Source organism: Haliotis rufescens, unplaced genomic scaffold, assembly GCF_023055435.1.
Source record: "Haliotis rufescens isolate VD_foot unplaced genomic scaffold, xgHalRufe1.0.p SCAF_112, whole genome shotgun sequence".
NCBI classification, from domain to species: domain Eukaryota; kingdom Metazoa; phylum Mollusca; class Gastropoda; order Lepetellida; family Haliotidae; genus Haliotis; species Haliotis rufescens.
Genome location: NW_025963794.1, coordinates 606,560 through 626,853, shown reverse-complemented (window position 1 = coordinate 626,853; position 20,294 = coordinate 606,560). Strand labels below are relative to the sequence as shown.

The 20,294-nt window shown below is 40.4% G+C and overlaps 1 protein-coding gene across 1 annotated transcript in view; it reads right to left on the bottom strand.

Moving 5' to 3' along the window:
* Positions 1–20,294, bottom strand: part of LOC124134560 (multiple PDZ domain protein-like) — a 314,294-nt gene that overhangs the window by 30,158 nt on the left and 263,842 nt on the right. The window contains exon 29 of the mRNA XM_048393058.1: positions 19,294–19,369. Within this exon, the coding sequence (XP_048249015.1) occupies positions 19,294–19,369 (76 nt within the window). The remainder of the gene's footprint in view (positions 1–19,293; positions 19,370–20,294) is intronic.

The window sequence follows — 20,294 nt, the reverse complement described above, 5'->3', positions numbered from 1 at the left end:
CTATGCACAGCAGTGTTCAGTGCCTGAAACCACTTCGCCCATGTCACGAAGTGCACAGACAATGTTAAGCCCCAGCTAAAGCTTTCAAGACTTTTCCTTCCATACATTCATAATATCAACTCTTCAAAATCACATCTACCAAAGACAGAGACAAGTTCCCTACACAGGTCTTCCCTGGTGCTATTGACACAGCTATTATTCTCTCTAGGATAGATAGAAATGAGTTGGTCCACCATGAACTTCAGAATTCTTGGCATGGCTAGGGCTGCAACTATGCACAGTGACTAGTGGCAGCTTAGAAGAAAAAATTGAGTCATAAAGAACTCAACACAGAAATACCACAGGTGGCTCATCTGACATTGACCTGAGTCAACAACATCCACGGGACATTTTCACAGCATGATCATATTAACTTTCTGTAGACATCACACAAGTGCATCATATGTAATTCCACATCATCTACATCAAAGAACATTCCCCCTGTCTGTCTGCAGTGAATTAGTGAGCATCACAGCATGTCAGCTTGCCATGGGAGGAACACCAGAAGTGACGAAGGTCCTAGACTTTGACCACTCTGGTGAAACCCATGACCACGGGTGTCAGCTGTGAGTCTGCAAGGTCCCGCCAACCTTCACCTAGCAGTACTGAGCAGACGGTCTGACCTACATCTCAAACCCCATCCGCGAAGGCCATGAAAGCCGTCTGCCAAATGTACAGCAGTAATGTACATCTCACCTAGGTATTGACAGATTATTGCACCATATACCACAGTTTAGCATGACAGTCCTGTCTATTTCCCACAGCAGCAAGTTATGTCACAGATCTATATCAACATCATATACCCAAATATGAGAGCATTGTTGAAATCAGATCTGTGCACTCCCCATAGGCTTCAACCATCCAAATAAAAAATTACATGACATACATGCTTCAAAGTCATAAACTCCTGTTAATTTACCCTTTGAAAATTCTAGCCTGAAAAATAAAATAAGTTTGTTCGCTGTAGCTTTTTCAAAATGTGGAAGGGCTAGTGGATTTTGTGTCGATGTCAGAGTAAGTAAAGCCCCATTGGACACTGTCTGGACATGTTCATAACATCAACCACTGGTTTGTTTCTACTAGGCTTGATTATTTTCAGACCACTGTCACAAGCTGGAATAGTGCTGACTCCAGGATTTACTCATATAGTGAGTGAGTGAGTGAGTTGGGTTTAACGCCGCTTTTAACAGTATTCCAGTTATATTGCGGCGTGTCAGCTTAATGCGGGAGGAAAACCTGAAGTGATGCAGGTCCCAGACGTTTACCACTTGGTGAAACCAAGGAGCACGGGTATGGTGCTGACAAACCTAGAAACATAATCGGGGCGAACCGTGATTCGAACCCACAATCATAGGTTTCTGGCGTGCCGAAGGGACGCAACTCTGCACAGAGAATCGCGGCGCCTTAGACGACTGGGCCACCCATGCCCCTGAATCACTCATATAACAGAAATGCATGTATCCATCCATCTGAAGGCAGTATATAGTGATGTACGTAAGCAATGCCTGAAAACAAATACTACTTTCGTCCAATATTATTTGTGTGTAATGTTTATCATATTCACAGGGCAAATTTATCAACACAAGCTGACCAAAAAAAAAAAATGCGTAACAGAATCCCTCTGTGTTCATTTCCTACTTCTGTCTCTCATGACAGCATCATGTGTGTGGTCTATACCTCAACCTATCTGAAGATAGCAATGTCATGATCTCATAGGTCAGTTTAGTCTAGGGGGAAAGGTTGCCAAAAGTTTGTTTATTTGTTTGTTGTTTAACACCGCACTCAGCAATATTCCAGCTATATGATGGCGGTCTGTAAATAATCGAGTCTGGACCAGACAATCCAGTAATGGACATCGTGAGCATCGATCCACGCAATTGGAATACGATAACATGCATCAACCAAGTCAGTGAGCCTGACCACCCGATCCCGTTAGTCGCCTCTTATGACAAGTATAGTCGCCTTTTACGGCAAGCATGGGTTGCTGAAGACCTATTCTACCCCAGATCTTAGAAGCTTAGAAGATCGGCCCACCCGTACCCCCTAGGATAGATAGAAATGAGTTGGTCCATCATGAACTTCATGATTCTTGGCATGGCTAGGGGAACAACTATGCACAGCAGTGTTCAGTGCCTGAAACCACTTCGCCCATGTCACGAAGTGCACAGACAATGTTAAGCCCCAGCTAAAGCTTTCAAGACTTTTCCTTCCATACATTCATAATATCAACTCTTCAAAATCACATCTACCAAAGACAGAGACAAGTTCCCTACACAGGTCTTCCCTGGTGCTATTACACAGCTATTATTCTCCTGACCCATGACTTAGCTTCCTCCGATCCAGTGAACTGCCAGACTATACTTTATCATTGATCCATTCTGCAGACAGTCTTCCATCCTTCACATCCTTTGATGGAGGACAGAAGCATCATAGATAAATAGTTCATGTTTTTTCTACTTGGTAGTCAAGGTAACAAGATGAAGATTTCACGGCCTCCATGGTCCAGTGGATAGTGTCAGCCCAGGAGCAGACAGACAGTGGTTTCATGTGTCATACGACAAAATAAAAAGATGGTACTTTTTGTTACCCTGCCTGGTTCTCGGCATTAAGGGGATAAAACAAAGACTGGTCAGCTCGGGGTCAGTATACTGTGTCTGAGCGGGGTAGTCATATAAATACTGCAACATGGCATCTGAGTGGGCTAGCAGAGACACACAGGCACACACACACTCACACAGACACATGCATGTCGTCATATAAATGCAGTAATCTTGAACATGACGTAAAACCCCATTTCACTCACAGTTGAATATTTGGACGAAATGTCTGTGAAACCTGTTCCTACCGCCCAAACATACTATGGACACAAACATCATGATTCGCCTTTACATTCAAGTTGTACATTTGAACAAAAACTCATTGAAATCTTTTTCTTTCAATAATAATCTGTCACTTCTGTTCTGATGTAGCAACTCATCTGGATAGTCCATTTATTCTGAGTTCTTAATCACCCTGGAAAACCAAGTTCCAACTGAAACGCAGCATATCATGTCAGAGCTGGACCGTATCCAGTTAGCAAGAACCAATTGATTCACTGCAACAAAATGACAAAATCAATATCAAAGTTAAAAACAGAAACGTTCGACATAACCCTGAACCATGTCTGTCAGTTCCTTCATGTAAATGTCATAAACGTTGACTCCTAACCAAGAACTGGCAAAAGTGCAAATCAGAACACCAGAAACCATACAAGCAACATCTCACCTCCATTATGTAACACAACATAAAACTAACGGTGTATTTGGATAAAATCTGTTGTGGAAGGAACCATTGATTTAAACAGAGAAAATATTTTGTTTGGATTTCAAGGCAAACACAACAACCCATTGAATATTGTACTTTTAATAAGAAAACAAGTAATATGCAGACAATGTAGGAAAGGATTAAGGCCACATTTTGAACACATGCAGCATGAGATAATTAGTTATTATAATGCCACAAAGGTAATGTCATTCACAAATTGTAACTATGCAAACGTTTTAGTTTTTGGCCTCCCTTCCACACTGTTAAAACTGATACAGTGATTCACTGATACAGTACGTTGACTCTACAGGCAGGAATTTATATGTTTGAAAAGATGTACATTTCTTGAATACCATGTACCACAATTGTATTGACATGACATGTATATATAAATGCTGTACCTGCTGAGATGAATAAAGAGGGGAACAAAATATTAAAAAATATAAAAAATAAATAAATAAAACTAACAGTGATGCAAACATATATCTGCATCCAAGGTTCCCCTAATCTCCCATTCCTGAAGTTGTGACAAGGTTCCCCTAATCATCATCTAATGAAGTGTAGTGTATGGGCCAGCATTGCCTACAAGCAAGAGCACATGGCACATCTTCCACCAATCTCATCAAACCATCAATGTCTTCCTTCTTCAGCATTACATTAACAAATTTATCGAATACCTCCACAGGCTACAACTGATCATTTTTCATTGCATTGGTTGTTGTGAGTAAATATTGGGTTATTTCAATAAATGGGTCAGAGAGCACTGTGCTTTGGCTTTCTTGGAGCTTCCGAGATTGAATTTATGTTTGGGTCTTGTCATGCAGACTAACCATTTGCTGATTGATAGAATTGGAAGTAAGAGCAGGAACCGTATTTAGGCCAACGTTTTTCTGCTTGGATCACAGGTCTGTACCTAGCTGGAACACTGTGGTTGGTGGACGAACACGCGAATGAGGAGAACTGAGGCAGTCGTTTGAACAAGTTCATTATTTGATGTAGTTTATTGAACAAATAACCAATAGTATTTCTTGAGGCTTCCTCTTGCCTTCCATCGATGTGCACTTTCATGCTCTTTGTATGGTTAGAGTGAGTGGTTTGGGTTTTACGAAAGAATGGTTTTGCAAAGTTATACAGTAAAGGAACTCAAAGGGACCACTAATTCTAATTTGTTATAACCGTAGTTCGTTATAGCATATGAACAACATGTATGCAGACAGGACCAAGAAATAGTTCGCTACATCAGACAGTTCACTGTGAGTGTGTTCGTTATAAACGTAGTTTATATCGTATGTGAATAAAAGCGATAAAACTCTTTCCATAGTCATAAGAAATCTCAGTTCATTGTATGATGATGACTTTATCAAAAGCATGTGTTCATGAATCACCATCAAACAGTGACTGTCTGCCCCACTTTGTCATAGTGAGTGAGTGAGTATGGTTTTACTCCGCTTTTAGCAATATTCCAGCGATATCACGGTGGGGGACACCAGAAATGGGCTTCACACATTGTACCCATGTCGGGAATCAAACTCGGGTCTCCGGCGTGACGAGCGAACACTTTAACCACTAGGCCCCCACTTTGTCATAGATCTGCCCCACTTTGTGAAACCCACAATATGGACATCATTTAAGTGCCAGGGACAATAATGAGAATGATTCTTTATTGGAACCCATGAACAGATCCTGGTGCTACTGGGGAGACAACTCTGCACAGTGAATTTCAGTGCCTTAGACGGCCTGCCTGCCCACCCATGCCACCCAGTAGCAAACAATCTTCCTGACTATATAACTGGTCTTAAAGTTACATGCTCATGATCATGTTGCAGTAGGGGATTTTGGCAGCTCCTTAGGGGTTGACATGGCAGTATGGTTCATGAAATACAACAAAAACAACAACACTATTTTATCTTAACCTTTTCAAAGTATTTGAGCAGTCTGAATCTTGATGAAGGAAAGATTATTTATTTGTTTCTTTGTTGTTTAACGCCGCACTCAGCAATATTCCAGCTATATGATGGCGGTCTGTAAATAATCGAGTCTGGACCAGACAATCCAGTGATTAATATCATGAGCATCAACCCACGCATTTTGGATCGATGGAAGGAACGACTGACTTAACACTGAAGCAGTATTAAAACAAGAATCTTTGTAGATTACAATCAATTATGGAATTGTCAATAAGCTGTCATAAAGAGATCAAGTGACAAAATAAGTGAAGTTTAGATTAATTTGTGTTTCTCATTTTACATCTCATCCAAATTCAGCAGTATCTTTTAGACTAAACAGATACGAAAATAATTCCTTTTGTTCTTCTGTTAATACTTCATATGACAGTGCATCTTAAATGTAAAACGTCAATGCTAGAGAATAACCTCAACATTCTACCAAAACAGAATCAACTAACCACAAGAGGTCAAAAAGTGGTAAAAATGCCGACTGTGCAACTCTGCTATGTGATGGTAAATCCTCTAACCATACATCATTAATTTAATCCCTGAAACAAACAGTACAACAGAACAAAGCAAATCACCACAGCATTTGTATTGGAAGCAGGAAAACAATACTCTTGATCTAACCACATTTTTTACTTCACATGTCAGAGACATATCGCGAAATATTGATACATTGTCTCAGCCATGACGATAGGGACGGTATATGTGTTTCTTTGCCCAGGATGGAGACATTTCTTCAGAAAACATTTATTTATGGAATTGATGGCCTCTGATTACGTACACTTGAAATATATATCACCAACTGTGATTGTCTGTGCACTGTATAATGAAGCCATTCACCTGTCACTGGATTGTGATTGGTAGTTTGTGTTTTAGGCAACCGTTTGTCACGATGTACTTCACATTATGGAACACTAGCCATACTAGGACAATTCCACATATTTAAACAAAGAATAATAAAATCTACCATTCTTTCCTTTCGATAACTCACTCAACAACTCCATATGTTTAAGAACATCATCTGATCAAAGGTTTTAATTTCTCCATATCATCAAATGTGACCAACTATGAGATAGGGGACCTTCTGGCTGAAAAATCCCATTTTGACTTCTTATTTTATTTTAAAACTACAGTATCTTAGAACCACCAAAATACAATTCATAAGCTTCAATTCATATTTATGAAAGACATACAGGGAATCAAACATTTGGAAACATTTATAACTCCCATTTTAATAAAATCAGTTTTCAGATATAATGTCTGATTAATTGAAAGTAGATATGTGTGCTGAAATGCTTTGAAATAATGTTTTAAATACACTACAAACTAACGAGAGAAAAATATGATATTTTTTTTACAGTCGGCACACATGGTGATTTTTACGGAAGCTGACATCAAACGTCTTTCTTTATGACGTCACAGCACAATTGTGTATATCCTCGCACCCATAATTTAAGGGCCCTTTTCTCCTGGAGGGTCACATATATTATCTACTGAGAAAATAACATACCTATCTAATAACTATTCAATGAAGGAAAGTTCCAGGATATCAATAAGTACATATTTCACTGAGTAACTCGCAAGATATAATACATTTGTCACGATGCATTGACTGAAGTTTGATTGCTGTAGCCATGTTGCGTGAGGCATGATGGGATATATTGCGTCAGATTCTGCATCATAAGGATGCAGCAGGATCTCACAATCCACGGAATCTGCAGAAATACCAATAAATGACTACCCGGCAAGTAATTCTGAAAGTGTATACATTATCATAAAAAGTCCACAAATGAAGTCACATCTTCCACACATCTAACATTAAAATTGTTGATGGAAAAAGATCCAATTTTATCAGAACTGAATATAGATTACAGGTCAGACTTAAGTATATCAGATACCTACAAGCATTGGTGCTGACAAAGAAAAGATCACAACCAGGGCGATTCTTAGATTCAACCTACAATCATCTAGTGGGTCTTGGAATGGCTAAGGGAGACAACTCTAAACAGTGATTGACACAATTAGGTAGACCACCCTGTAATTTGAGGCCACAAGCTCTCATGATGTTTTTCCAGACACTGACCATCAATATGTCGATATATCTATGTCAGATAGGGTCAAATATTGATGAATGAAGACCGGATAACACATCCTAATAAAGTGACATGTCAAGTTATTGAATTTCAAGTCAATGAGGTTTCACTTGAAATTAAAAGTAGCTTCATGAGTCAATTTCCTGTCATTCCGGCATATGCATCTTTACCCCATGACCACATTCCTGGGAAACGTCCAACCATTTTCAAATTGCTGCAGATTGGAGTGCTACACTCCAACAAAGACTATTCAACATTAATGAGAGTCCAAATGATCAGCACGATTGTCAGACTGTTATCAAGGGATAGATAGAGACCACATGGGATTAATCAGGGTCAATCTACACAGTAATGAGCTTTATTGAATATAGCGCACAACCCTTACAGACCACTTACCACCTATAGCATCCGGAGGGAGCACCACAGTTGCTGGAGTAGGCATATATATACTTACTAAATACCATATTGTCTTTCACTGACAACACCAGCGGTAGGAAATGGCTTGAGTCCAATAGGCCTTGCCCAATAGTTAAGGTATGAGCAGAAATTGGTACGAGCAGAAATTTGCCATTCATAACACTATAATGGTGTCATTATAAGGACTTGTGGACTATAAATGTTACTTTGTATTGTTGAACACTATGCGTGGTTGGTCACTTCATCAGGTGTCTGCATGGGGCCTATTCACAAAGACATCCTGTGAGTGAGTGAGTGAGTGAGTGAGTGAGTGAGTGAGTGAGTGAGTGAGTGAGTGGGTGATTGAGTGAGTGGGTGAGTGAGTGGGTGAGTGAGTTGGGTTTTACATGGCTTTTAACAGTATTCCAGTTCTATCGCAGCGTGTCAGCTTATTGTGGGAGGAAAACCTGAAGTGATGCAGGTCTCAGACATTTACCACTTTGGTGAAACCCACGAGCACGGGTATGGTGCTGACAAACCTAGAAACATAATCGGGGCGAAACGGGATTCGAACCAACAATCATAGGTTTCTGGCGTGACGAAGGGATGCAACTCTGCACAGCAAATTGCGGTGCCTTAGACGACTGGGCCACCCGTGCCCCCCTCCCATGTCATAAGCTTGGACTAAAGTGTATCAGATACAAGAGGCATGTGCGACAATTGTTTTGTGAAACTGACCCTAAACTGGTGTCATCACTGATTTTTAGCAAGCCATTCATATAATTTTCATTGCTATTTTGCCTGTTATGCCTACAAGAACCTGTTTGGGTGGATAATCAACACTGGCTATTCTCCGGTGTTGCTGTTTTATATCTAATTCTCATATTTCATAAAAGTTTTATTTTTTTATATTTATCAGCTTTTGTTTCTGAATTACCTGAGAAAGAGTTGCAATAACTGATCTCATCTTTTGTCTATGCTATAAAGTGTTCTTTCAGGTCTCGGACAATCAGTTCAGTGGCTGGGGGAGTCAAAGGGCTATCAGTCCGTTGGCCATGTTATCTAACAGTCAACTCTTGTGACAACCATGATGGACCAATTCTAAGATGGAATCTACAGATACCTGCACCAATGGCTTCTAACAGGAGTAGACTTGTCAGCACTACATGGTAAAACATAGCAATCCAACTTGTTGGTCATCCATTCAGCAGTAACCCAAGAAATGACTTCAATATTTTTGGGTATTTATGGAGGCTTAAACCTACACACAGATGTGCACGCTGTGTAAATCTACACAATTTGTTTGTTTGTTAACACCGCACTCAGCAATATTCCAGCTATAGGACGGCGGTCTGTAAATAATCGAATCTGGACCAGACAATCCAGTGATGGACATCATGAGCATCGATCCATACAATTGGGATCGATGACATGCATCAACCAAGTCAGCGAGCCTGACCATGCCTCTTACAACAAGCACAGTCGCCTTTTACGGCAAGCATGGGTTGCTGAAGACCTATTCTACCCCGGATGTTCACGGGCTGCAAATCTACACAAAACAAATTGCTTGATTAGCCATACATATGCCATGGAATCCCTTACAATCTATTTCTCATCCTTACACATTAACCCTGTAACCTATAATAAATGTCTAATCTAAACTGCCCATATACAAGCAATTTGAAAACAATGTACCATCACAATCTCAGGACACGTTTGTAACATTCACTATGCAAAACATCCACCCACATAGCTAATAATATACCACCCTTTGAAACATGGCAGTAACCTTCAACACGATCAAACTGCTGACCCATAATGGTGGCAGTTTTCTCCCATATATAGTCATGCTTCTACGCTCAAGGGGACAAACAATATAGACAAATAGTTTGCCATAAAATCATAAAAACAAAGTCAAACCAGTTCACCTAGTCTTATAACCCAACTCAATACCCATTTGACATTTGAGTTCAGCATCCAATATTCCTACTCAAGGCCCCGCATTATCCCAAATTACCACTTCATATCATTCTCTATCAAATTTGAATAATGATACCTCATAAAAATCACAATTTATGAAATATCCAATGAAAGTTAATCATTTTGTAGGCTGTCATTGGCAACCCCTCTGTTTGACCTTTTTCAAAATGATATTGATTTCTAAAAGTTCATTACATAACCAATCCTATTTCTGACAGCATCGTCATCTTGAAAACCATGTCTATTATATCAGTGACACATTGATCCAAGCTGTGGACAAATGGAGTCATGTATGGACAGACACTGATTTGAAGAATGATCATCAACTCACCCCCGACCTGCACGTCCACTAAAATGTTCATTTCAAAATTGGCGACACCTCGTCACGATCCAGTGGCTTGAAATGTAATCATACAAGACTGGTACAATCATGAATTTCCGCACATCAACATCCGTGAATATTCATCGTGGTGGACCTATGCCATCGACACCAAACATCCCGTTGCTTAATCAATAACAACAAGACAAAATCAGGTTTTTTTCCCCCGTCGGAAAAATCCTGGTAATCCTTCTATATGTTCTGAAGTTCACATTGACATCGGGTTATTAGTAAATATAGGAATTGCTCTCTCCCTCCCTCCAGCCCTTGTCAATAGACCAGTCGAGTCGTAAATTTCAGCTTAAGATCAATATGCCGGCTCCTTCACGAGACTGGCTTGGGAGCAAGGGTCTGACCGATCTCCGACCAGATTGCAAAGACCAATTTGATGGTGAGCTTAATGAATGCAAGGGAGAATACTGCCATAAGACATCCAACCAAACCATTATAAAATAGCCTGTTATTATAGCATGTAGTCGTAATCATTTTCATAATGAGAGTTCTCCATCACACCATTCTGGGCTGGATTTACTTAAAAAACACTGACCTTTCCATTGGGTATTTTAGAGCATATTCATAGCCATGGGATTAATAGAGAGTTTCTGATGCAGGTTTGGTTCAAACTTGCATCTGAATATCATAATCAGGAAAGCAATACTTGACAATCTCCAAACCAGCATTCTCTTTGAGTGTTGCAACACAACAGTGTTTTTGATGTGGTCTGTTTGATGAGGGATGAAAGCCCTTTGTGCCCACCTCAGGATAATACTGTAGTGTATATGCAACTAAAAAAGGAGACAGATTTTTAATGCCAGTTTGACCTTTATGATGGTTATTGTGGTCAAAGTCCAAAATGGTGCAAATCTGGCATTTATCATTTGGTTGAAACCAGAGGGTATGTGAATGGGTAAAAAAAACACAAAGCATCACCGAAAGGTGAGATGACCTGAGGCAACTGAGCCTGAAGCAGAAAGTGGCCGTTGTTGTTGTTTGTTGTTTAACGCCGCACTCAGCAATATTCCAGCTATAGGACAGCAGTTTGTTAATAATCGAGTCTGGACCAGACAATCCAGTGATTGACATCATGAGCATCGATCTTCATAATCAACCAAGTCAGGGAGCCTGACCGACCGATCCTGTTAGTTGCCTCTCATGACAAGTGGTCAGTGACATGACATGCTAAGCCAGGTGAGAAATCATCTTCTGTGTGGTTAACCATCCAGGTACTTCAAACTCAATGACCACCTCAGCTGGCTCTTACAAGCAAGGGATATTGGCAGCCTAGACTGTACCAGAATTCACACTGGAAGTCAAGCATGGGGCACTATGGGTTTATTCTACCCTTGAATCCACACAGGGAGTCAAGCATGGGATACAAATAGCATAATGCTGTCCCTAATTCCACATAGTGCATCAAGCATCAGATACAAGTGGGCCTATGCCATCCCTTATTCCACAGAGCATCAAGCATCAGATACAAGTGAGCCTATGCCATCCCTTATTCCACAGAGCATCAAGCATCAGATACAAGTGGGCCTATGCCATCCCTTATTCCACACAGAGCATCAAGCATCAAATACAAGTGGGCCTATGCCATCCCTTATTCCACACAGAGCAACAAGCATCAGATACAAGTGGGCCTATGCCATCCCTTATTCCACACAGAGCATCAAGCATCAGATACAAGTGGGCCTATGCTGTCCCTTATTCCACACAGAGCATCAAGCATCACCTTTTCTGTCCCTTATTCCACACAGGGCATCAACCATCAGATACAAGTGGGCCTATGCCGTCCCTTATTCCACACAGGGCATCAAGCATCAGATACAAGTGGGCCTATGCCATCCCTTATTCCACACAGAGCATCAAGCATCAGATACAAGTGGGCCTATGCTGTCCCTTATTCCACACAGAGCATCAAGCATCAGATACAAGTGGGCCTATGCCATCCCGTATTCCACACAGAGCATCAAGCATCAGATACAAGTGGGCCTATACCATCCCTTATTCAACACAGAGCATCAAGCATCAGATACAAGTGGGCCTATGCCGTCCCGTATTCCACACAGCGCATCAAGCATCAGATACAAGTGGGCCTATGCCATCCCTTATTCCACACAGGGGGTCAAGCATCAGATACAAGTGGGCCTATGCCATCCCTTATTCCACAGAGCATCAAGCATCAGATACAAGTGAGCCTATGCCATCCCTTATTCCACAGAGCATCAAGCATCAGATACAAGTGGGCCTATGCCATCCCTTATTCCACACAGAGCATCAAGCATCAAATACAAGTGGGCCTATGCCATCCCTTATTCCACACAGAGCAACAAGCATCAGATACAAGTGGGCCTATGCCATCCCTTATTCCACACAGAGCATCAAGCATCAGATACAAGTGGGCCTATGCTGTCCCTTATTCCACACAGAGCATCAAGCATCACCTTTTCTGTCCCTTATTCCACACAGGGCATCAACCATCAGATACAAGTGGGCCTATGCCGTCCCTTATTCCACACAGGGCATCAAGCATCAGATACAAGTGGGCCTATGCCATCCCTTATTCCACACAGAGCATCAAGCATCAGATACAAGTGGGCCTATGCTGTCCCTTATTCCACACAGAGCATCAAGCATCAGATACAAGTGGGCCTATGCCATCCCGTATTCCACACAGAGCATCAAGCATCAGATACAAGTGGGCCTATACCATCCCTTATTCAACACAGAGCATCAAGCATCAGATACAAGTGGGCCTATGCCGTCCCGTATTCCACACAGCGCATCAAGCATCAGATACAAGTGGGCCTATGCCATCCCTTATTCCACACAGGGGGTCAAGCATCAGATACAAGTGGGCCTTTTCCATCCCTTATTCCACACAGCGCATCAAGCATCAGATACAAGTGGGCCTATACCATCCCTTATTCCACACAGAGCATCAAGCATCAGATACAAGTGGGCCTATACCATCCCTTATTCCACAGAGCATCAAGCATCAGATACAAGTGGGCCTATGCCGTCCCGTATTCCACACAGAGCATCAAGCATCAGATACAAGTGGGCCTATGCTGTCCCTCATTCCACACAGATCATCAAGCATCAGATACAAGTGGGCCTATACCATCCTGTATTCCACACAGAGCATCAAGCATCAGATACAAGTGGGCCTATGCCGTCTCGTATTCTACACAGGGGGTCAAGCATCAGATACAAGTGGGCCTATGCTGTCCCTTATTCCACACAGAGCATCAAGCATCAGATACAAGTGGGCCTATGCCATCCCTTATTCCACACAGTGCATCAAGCATTGGGAAAAAGGCCCTATGCTGTCTCAGAATCCTCAAACAATTAGGGAACTTTTTGAATTGAATCCCAAAATTTGAAAGCCTTTGGAGGTGTTATATTTAGATTGTAGTGCCAAATACAAGCATCAGTCCTCAAAGCCTCCCAGGATCCAGCCAGGTTGGTACTTTCCTGTGTTCAAAATTACCATTCCCTGAGGCTGGAGTACAGTAACCTTTACTAAAGTCGGTTACCTTATCCTTGGCAATCTCATTGTCAACCCCACAATTGCTGCAGTCTCATTCAGCAGCCAATGAGTAAATCCGCAAGACACAAAAATTAATCATAATTATGAAATGTGGACAAGTGAAATGAGATATTGGAAACTATACCATGTGTCATAGATATATGGAAAGCTCTTGGAAATGTGCATTCGACAGTATTGCTAAAATAGACAAAAAACACCAAAATAATGACTAAATAGCCATTTGAAACTAACAAAAAATCAAATCTTTGGATGACTTTTAACTGTCTATCAGTAACCCCTTATACTCCAAGACCAGTGTCGATAAACCCTTGACAGTATGGTATCTGCGGATAGAGCCGACCAAGGGCGGTAATCTCAATACAGGCAATGAAAAGCCAAGGGGGAAAAAGAAACAAAGAGTATAAGAAAAGGAGATCGATGTGTAGATCAATGCTCATGATGTCAATCACTGTATTGTATGGTCAGGACTCGATTATTTACAGACCGTGTCAAATAGCTGGAATATTACTGAGTGTGGTGTTATACAACAAACAAACAAGCAAACAAACATCAAATACACTGATGCAGTTGTAAGATCATCAAAAGCCTTATAATGAGGAGCTCTGGTCTTACAATGAGGAAGTCCCCCCCTCCCCAAACAATATATTCTCTTCACCTGCTACAGAAGTTGGTAATGATCCCCTTGAAAATTTGGTCTCCTCCCTCTTGACTATGAAAGTGTTCTTGTCTCGTCATCTCCCCCTGGCCCAGTACCAAATGTACTTACATCAAACATATAATCTCTGATGGGGTTATAACGAGGGCAATGCTATCATTATTGATTTTCCATCAACCAGTCAGCTTGTCACTTTACAAATGACTTAAGTCCACTCCATTAAAGCTCCTGTAGATATACCTCCTGTTTGGAGATTTATGCAGCGGTCTATACATCATTCCACCAGTTAGCTTCCCGGTAAAGGTTAGAGGTATACACACACAATCAGTGTTCCACTTTCTTCCTGTACCATGTCACAGAGGACAGCAGCACCTGGACAATGTCAAACACAACTACATGTTGTTTGTCAGGAAGCCATTTGGACAAACCATGAAACTGCTGAAGAAATGGAACCATTAGGTCCTGTAGCTCACCCGACATCTGGACAAAGTTGAAAACAACCGCAGTTGTCTGTTGTGAAGCCATTTGAACAAAACCAGAAATTGCCAAAGAAATTAGAAAATGGAGCTATCGGGCTCTTTAGCTCACGTGACATCTGTAGGAGTTTTAAAAAAATATGGACAAATTTAACATAATTCCACAGAAATAGGAATATATCATGTCATATATAATAACTTAGGAATATTTGGCAATGTAGCATCAGAAACTGAATTTTAAATGTAGTCGCTATGACAACCAGCCAAAATGAAAACCAAATGATACTATAGCACTCATAGAAATATATTATTGCACATCCACATGCATAATTCACACGGCATTTACAATGATCCATGCAGAAATGGTGCCTAAAACGAAAATTTCCATATGTATGCCTTTTTCAGTCATGCTTTAATTCAGACTTAGATGAATGCTTTGTTTAATGTATATTTTTACAACCATTTTCTTCAATAGGCAAACATCCTACAACTATTTCTCATCTATAAAGGAAAACATCTTTCATGAATAATTATATAGGATCTTGTTATCTCTTTTAGTTCTTGAGTGACAATTCCTTAACCTTTACAAAACTGAAAAAACAGATTGTTGAATAATGAAAAGCTTTTAAACTGCTTCAATTTCTTTGTAATTTAATCATTGTAAAAGACTTTCTTATAGTCAGACTGACATTAACAAAATAATCAATCAAACTGCTGTGCTCAAATGCATGCGCACCTTCTGTGCAGAAGAGTAAACAGAAAATAAAAACCTCAAAATGTTATCAACAGGAAATAAGCTGACCCAGAAATTGTTTTTATCAGAATATAATATAAAAAAGCTAAATTTGCAACCGTTTTGCTTGTTTTGTTTCAAAACATCAGTGAATGTTTTTAGCTTTTGAGTCTCTAAGATGACACTATAGCCAAGCCAGAAAAGAATCTTCTACTTCAGGAACAAAAAAAATGACAAATAACACCGATACACATTATTAATGTTACCATAGAAATGTTTTATTTTATTATTCACCGGGCAGAGATCACCCGTTTAATAAACATACAGCTGTATTACACATTGTGTATATACCAAAGTCGGTGCTTATGAACTGCAGGAACTAGTTTCACTAACAAATATTGAAAACTCCCAATATCTCTGGGCTTATTCAATGACATTGGGTGTAGAGATGATAGATCACTGAGAGGAGCTTATGCACACTCGATGACGTCAGCAACCCTGTTGCTAGGCTGACGTCACAGGGCATGTTTCGCTGGTGGATCTTGCAACAAAATTCCACAAATTACATCATAGGGAATTGTGACATCATTGTAAACTTTGTGGTGCAGAGCCCCGTTCCCCCATAGCGCAATGACAGTCATAAGTCTATGTAAGTTTAAGTATGGGAGATACGACAACCTTAGCGCAAAGATAGCTTTGTGGAAGGGAACCCTGCATCATAAAGGTAGGCTGTTGTATGGTATTACATTACTATGTGACAACTTTTGACATATTTGAAGTATTATTCTGTTTAACTCAATTGGTTCATGATGTGGATCGCAAAGATGTCTGCCTATTCATACATGACAGTGAAGTATTTAGAAAAAGTTATAAATGGGAAGTAATAAATAAAATACTAAACTCGTTTAGCTTTCTCTATTCATGCCACAAACTGTCAACAATTTTCCAGCAATATCATGGTGGCCTGAAAATATTTGAATTGAGTCTGGGCCAGACAAAGCAGTGGTTCGTACTCTAAGTGACAAAATACAATAACATTCACTAGGTACAATCCATGAGGCTGACCACCTGATCCAACTTGGCAACTCCTAGGACATTCAATAGTGAGTGAGTGAGTTGGGTTTCACGCCTCTTTTTACAGTATTCCATTTATATCACACAGTGTCAGCTTAATGTGGGAGGAAAGCCCGAAGTGATGCAGGTCTCGGACGTTTACCACTTGGTGAAACCCATGAACACGGGTATGGTGCTGACAAACCTAGAAACATAATCGGGGTGAACCGGGATTCGAACCCACAATCATAGGTTTCTGGCGTACCCAAGGGATGCAACTCTGCACAGCGAATCGCGGAGCCTTGGACGACTGGGCCACCCGTGCCCCCCCATTCAATACAGTGCTGGGAAGCGACTTTAGGGTCCTTGGTGTGTGCATGCGTGTGTAAACTACAAATTACTAGAAGGACCGCAAAAGTGCATTCTGTTTATGACAACTACTGGAAAATCCAATGGTATACGTAGCAGTGATAAATGCATGTTTATTCCTATAAAATAATATGTATAGATTAATAAAGTTACCCCTGCCCTCATCAACATCCCAGCAATAGAATGACAGGTCATAACAATCTGGTATGGGAATTTCAAAGTAAGCATGACAATACCCACTGTCAGGATACAAGGACATACAAAAATGCAAATCCACCCATTGTTTGACATGGCAGCTATGGCTGCTGCGCACTTCCTCACACGTGGAGCCCCCAGGTGGAGTGTTAGAATGGTTTCATTGGCGTTTTGTATTGCCTGATTTCCTTAAAACTACACAGATTTACACAGCGTGCACACATTTTTAAAACTGATTCCTGCATAAACGCATAAAATATTGAAGTCAATTGTTACATGAAATCAGGAACTATTTCATTGAGAAACAGATGATGATACTTTAGAGATTATTTTGGATACTATACTTTTGTCATCATTGATATTTGTTGAATATTTAAATGAGAAATACTTCCATGCGGGGAGCCTGTACATGATGTCAAGAGAAGGCAGCACATTTACACTTTTCAAGCATACTGTAAATCATGAAATTAATGCGTCTCCAAAAGAATGCGACCGCTGGCCCCTAGCTAAAAATGCGACTCAATATGAATGCCACAGCCCCTCTCCTCTCAAGCATCAGTGGATTTATATCTTAAGAAAATACAGGAGAATCCTCACCTTAATACAACCTCATATTAATCCAATGACACACCAAATAGCACCACTTATTAGCACTGAGTACTTCCGCTAAAACAATACATGCGCGCTGGCTCGTGTCGGCCTTTGATGCAGTGGCAAAGGACAAGGACACGGTGTTGGGTGGGTGTCATCTGTCTGGACTTGCAGGTGTCATCAGTGATGACATAAGTGAGTAGATCTCTTGTCTTGACCCCAGCAGTGACAACTCACAGGATGTAATTAGTGTTTGAATGACATTGTTTATATACTTGTTACAAGTGCTGCTCAATAAACAGTGATGTGGAATACATAGTTGTTTGTTTTCAGTGTATGTCTAAGTTGGTATTTCTGCCGCCCAAAATGTCTTATTGTTGATATTAATGCCATGTTTAATAATGCGAGCAAAGACCACTCGCATTTTTCGCATTTAATTCACACTCGCGTTAATTTCAAGATATACAGTATCTGACTCACAGAGGGATCTCAAGGCAAAAAAAAGTATTTAACTATCACTGATCTTCACAACATTTGATCATCAGTTTATTAATCTTCAGGCAACAAACACTTATTGCTTGTGCTAATTATTATCATTATTATTAACTTGGTATTTATATAGCGCTAGTTTCCAGACTGACTGCTCAAAAGCGCTCTTGAAGTTCGCACAATTGGTATGGCGGTATATATTTGGCTGAACAAGTGTGTCTTCAGATGTTTTTTGAAACTGTTAAGTGTTAATTGTGTGAGTGGTGGGTGCTACAAGTTAGGCATGGCATGATTACCCTTTTTACCACCACCTGGTGTCAACACTGATTTTCAGTGATCCACACAAGTCATAATTCTGTTAAAAGTTCATATTTGATATTACTTTATCAGAACTGTCATAATATAAGTGGTCGCAGGATCACGAGGGGTACATGGGGTTTAATGCCTCCCACATTAGGTTTCATACCATGAGCTGGAGGCGAGTGGTACAAAACGTAACGAGAGACGCATAAAAGCCCATGTACCCCTTGTGATCCTGCTACAACAAATTTATCATACCGACATGTTTTAATATAACATTGTAAAAGAATCCAAACAAATTCAAAATTGATAGAAAACAGCTGATCAATTGAGCAGAGGTGAGCTTGTGTTATGTCACGTGACTAAAAAAAAGTGTGCAGTTTTTTGCGTCCAATCTGGGTATGAGGGATTTATTCTGCCTCACAGAAATCCACATGCAGCCTGACTTGCATCTGGCGGGGTATAAGGGATTTATTCACCAGGTGAGAAATGCATATGGCTTCAAGGCAGGATACATAGCATTTTATCAAGATCATGTGGACCAATCACATCTCATCATTCTGACATGGAGGTTTGACAAGGTTTGTCATAAGGAATGTCAAAAGCATTGTTATAAGTGTTGTCATATGTGTTGTCATAAGGATTATCATAAGGATTGTCCTATGAGGGAAAACCACTCACGCCATCAGAAAATGGAATGATTTCCAAAAATATTTATTACCATAATCACTACTTACTTGTTGTATAGCCAAACTCGTCTTCAGACTCGCTGTCGCTGACTGATTCTCCTCTGGACTCTGAGCGTAAGTGTGTCTGAAAAAGGCGACAAAATCATTAATTGCAACTACATTATCAGATAAATGTGCTTCAACTGCACATTACAGAAAAGAGAATTGCAAAAAGGGCCAGCATTGCATGGCTTGTAGCACGCTTAGAAAGAATGGGACACGGCAATGAGTTTTGCTATGTGTAAAAAGGTTTGGAAACTAGCTTGGTGAAAACTGAATGAGGCTGTAGTTATTGAATAAGGTCCTGTCAATGAGACAATAATGGAAATTAGCAGAGAGGAAAGTAATACCATTCTGGGAGACAAGACACTGGAGTGAGGCTAGTTGCACACATCCCCTCACGGTCTGACGGACATTCTGATGAATGGCCCCAGTATTTAAACATCAATGACTTAGCTTTAGGATGCTAAATTACCACAGCAACAATGAATTTCAGTTTTCACTGCACAAAAAATGAACATTTTGGAGGATATTTTTCGTTTGGGGGACAATTTCACATGTCATTTCTTATCGTCTTTTTGTCGCTATTTCAAATTTTCAAATCTCAAATTTGGTCAAACATTTGTGACTTAGTATGCCCTTAAGTATTAAAATCTGCAAAGTAGGTATGTTGCTTTTACTTTGCAGCTCAGTGATCAGTTCTGGGAATGGGGCAATGTTCTCATAGATATGTAACAATATTTGTAGTATCACACGTCATCTAGATATCACAAGACATAACAGAATACCCATATGTGAGGATTTTGAAAAGGAGTACATGGAGAAATATCCTTTTAATAAACGGCTCACGAAATATCTCAGTCACCATCCAGCTGAATATTGACTCCCTCACTCACCTAGTATTTCAATGACACACACACAAGAGTGGCAATAACGCTGCATCCACCAAATCAATTTTGATAATATCAGGCTAAAGGAGGTTCACATTACAAGACCAACTTCCAACAGAT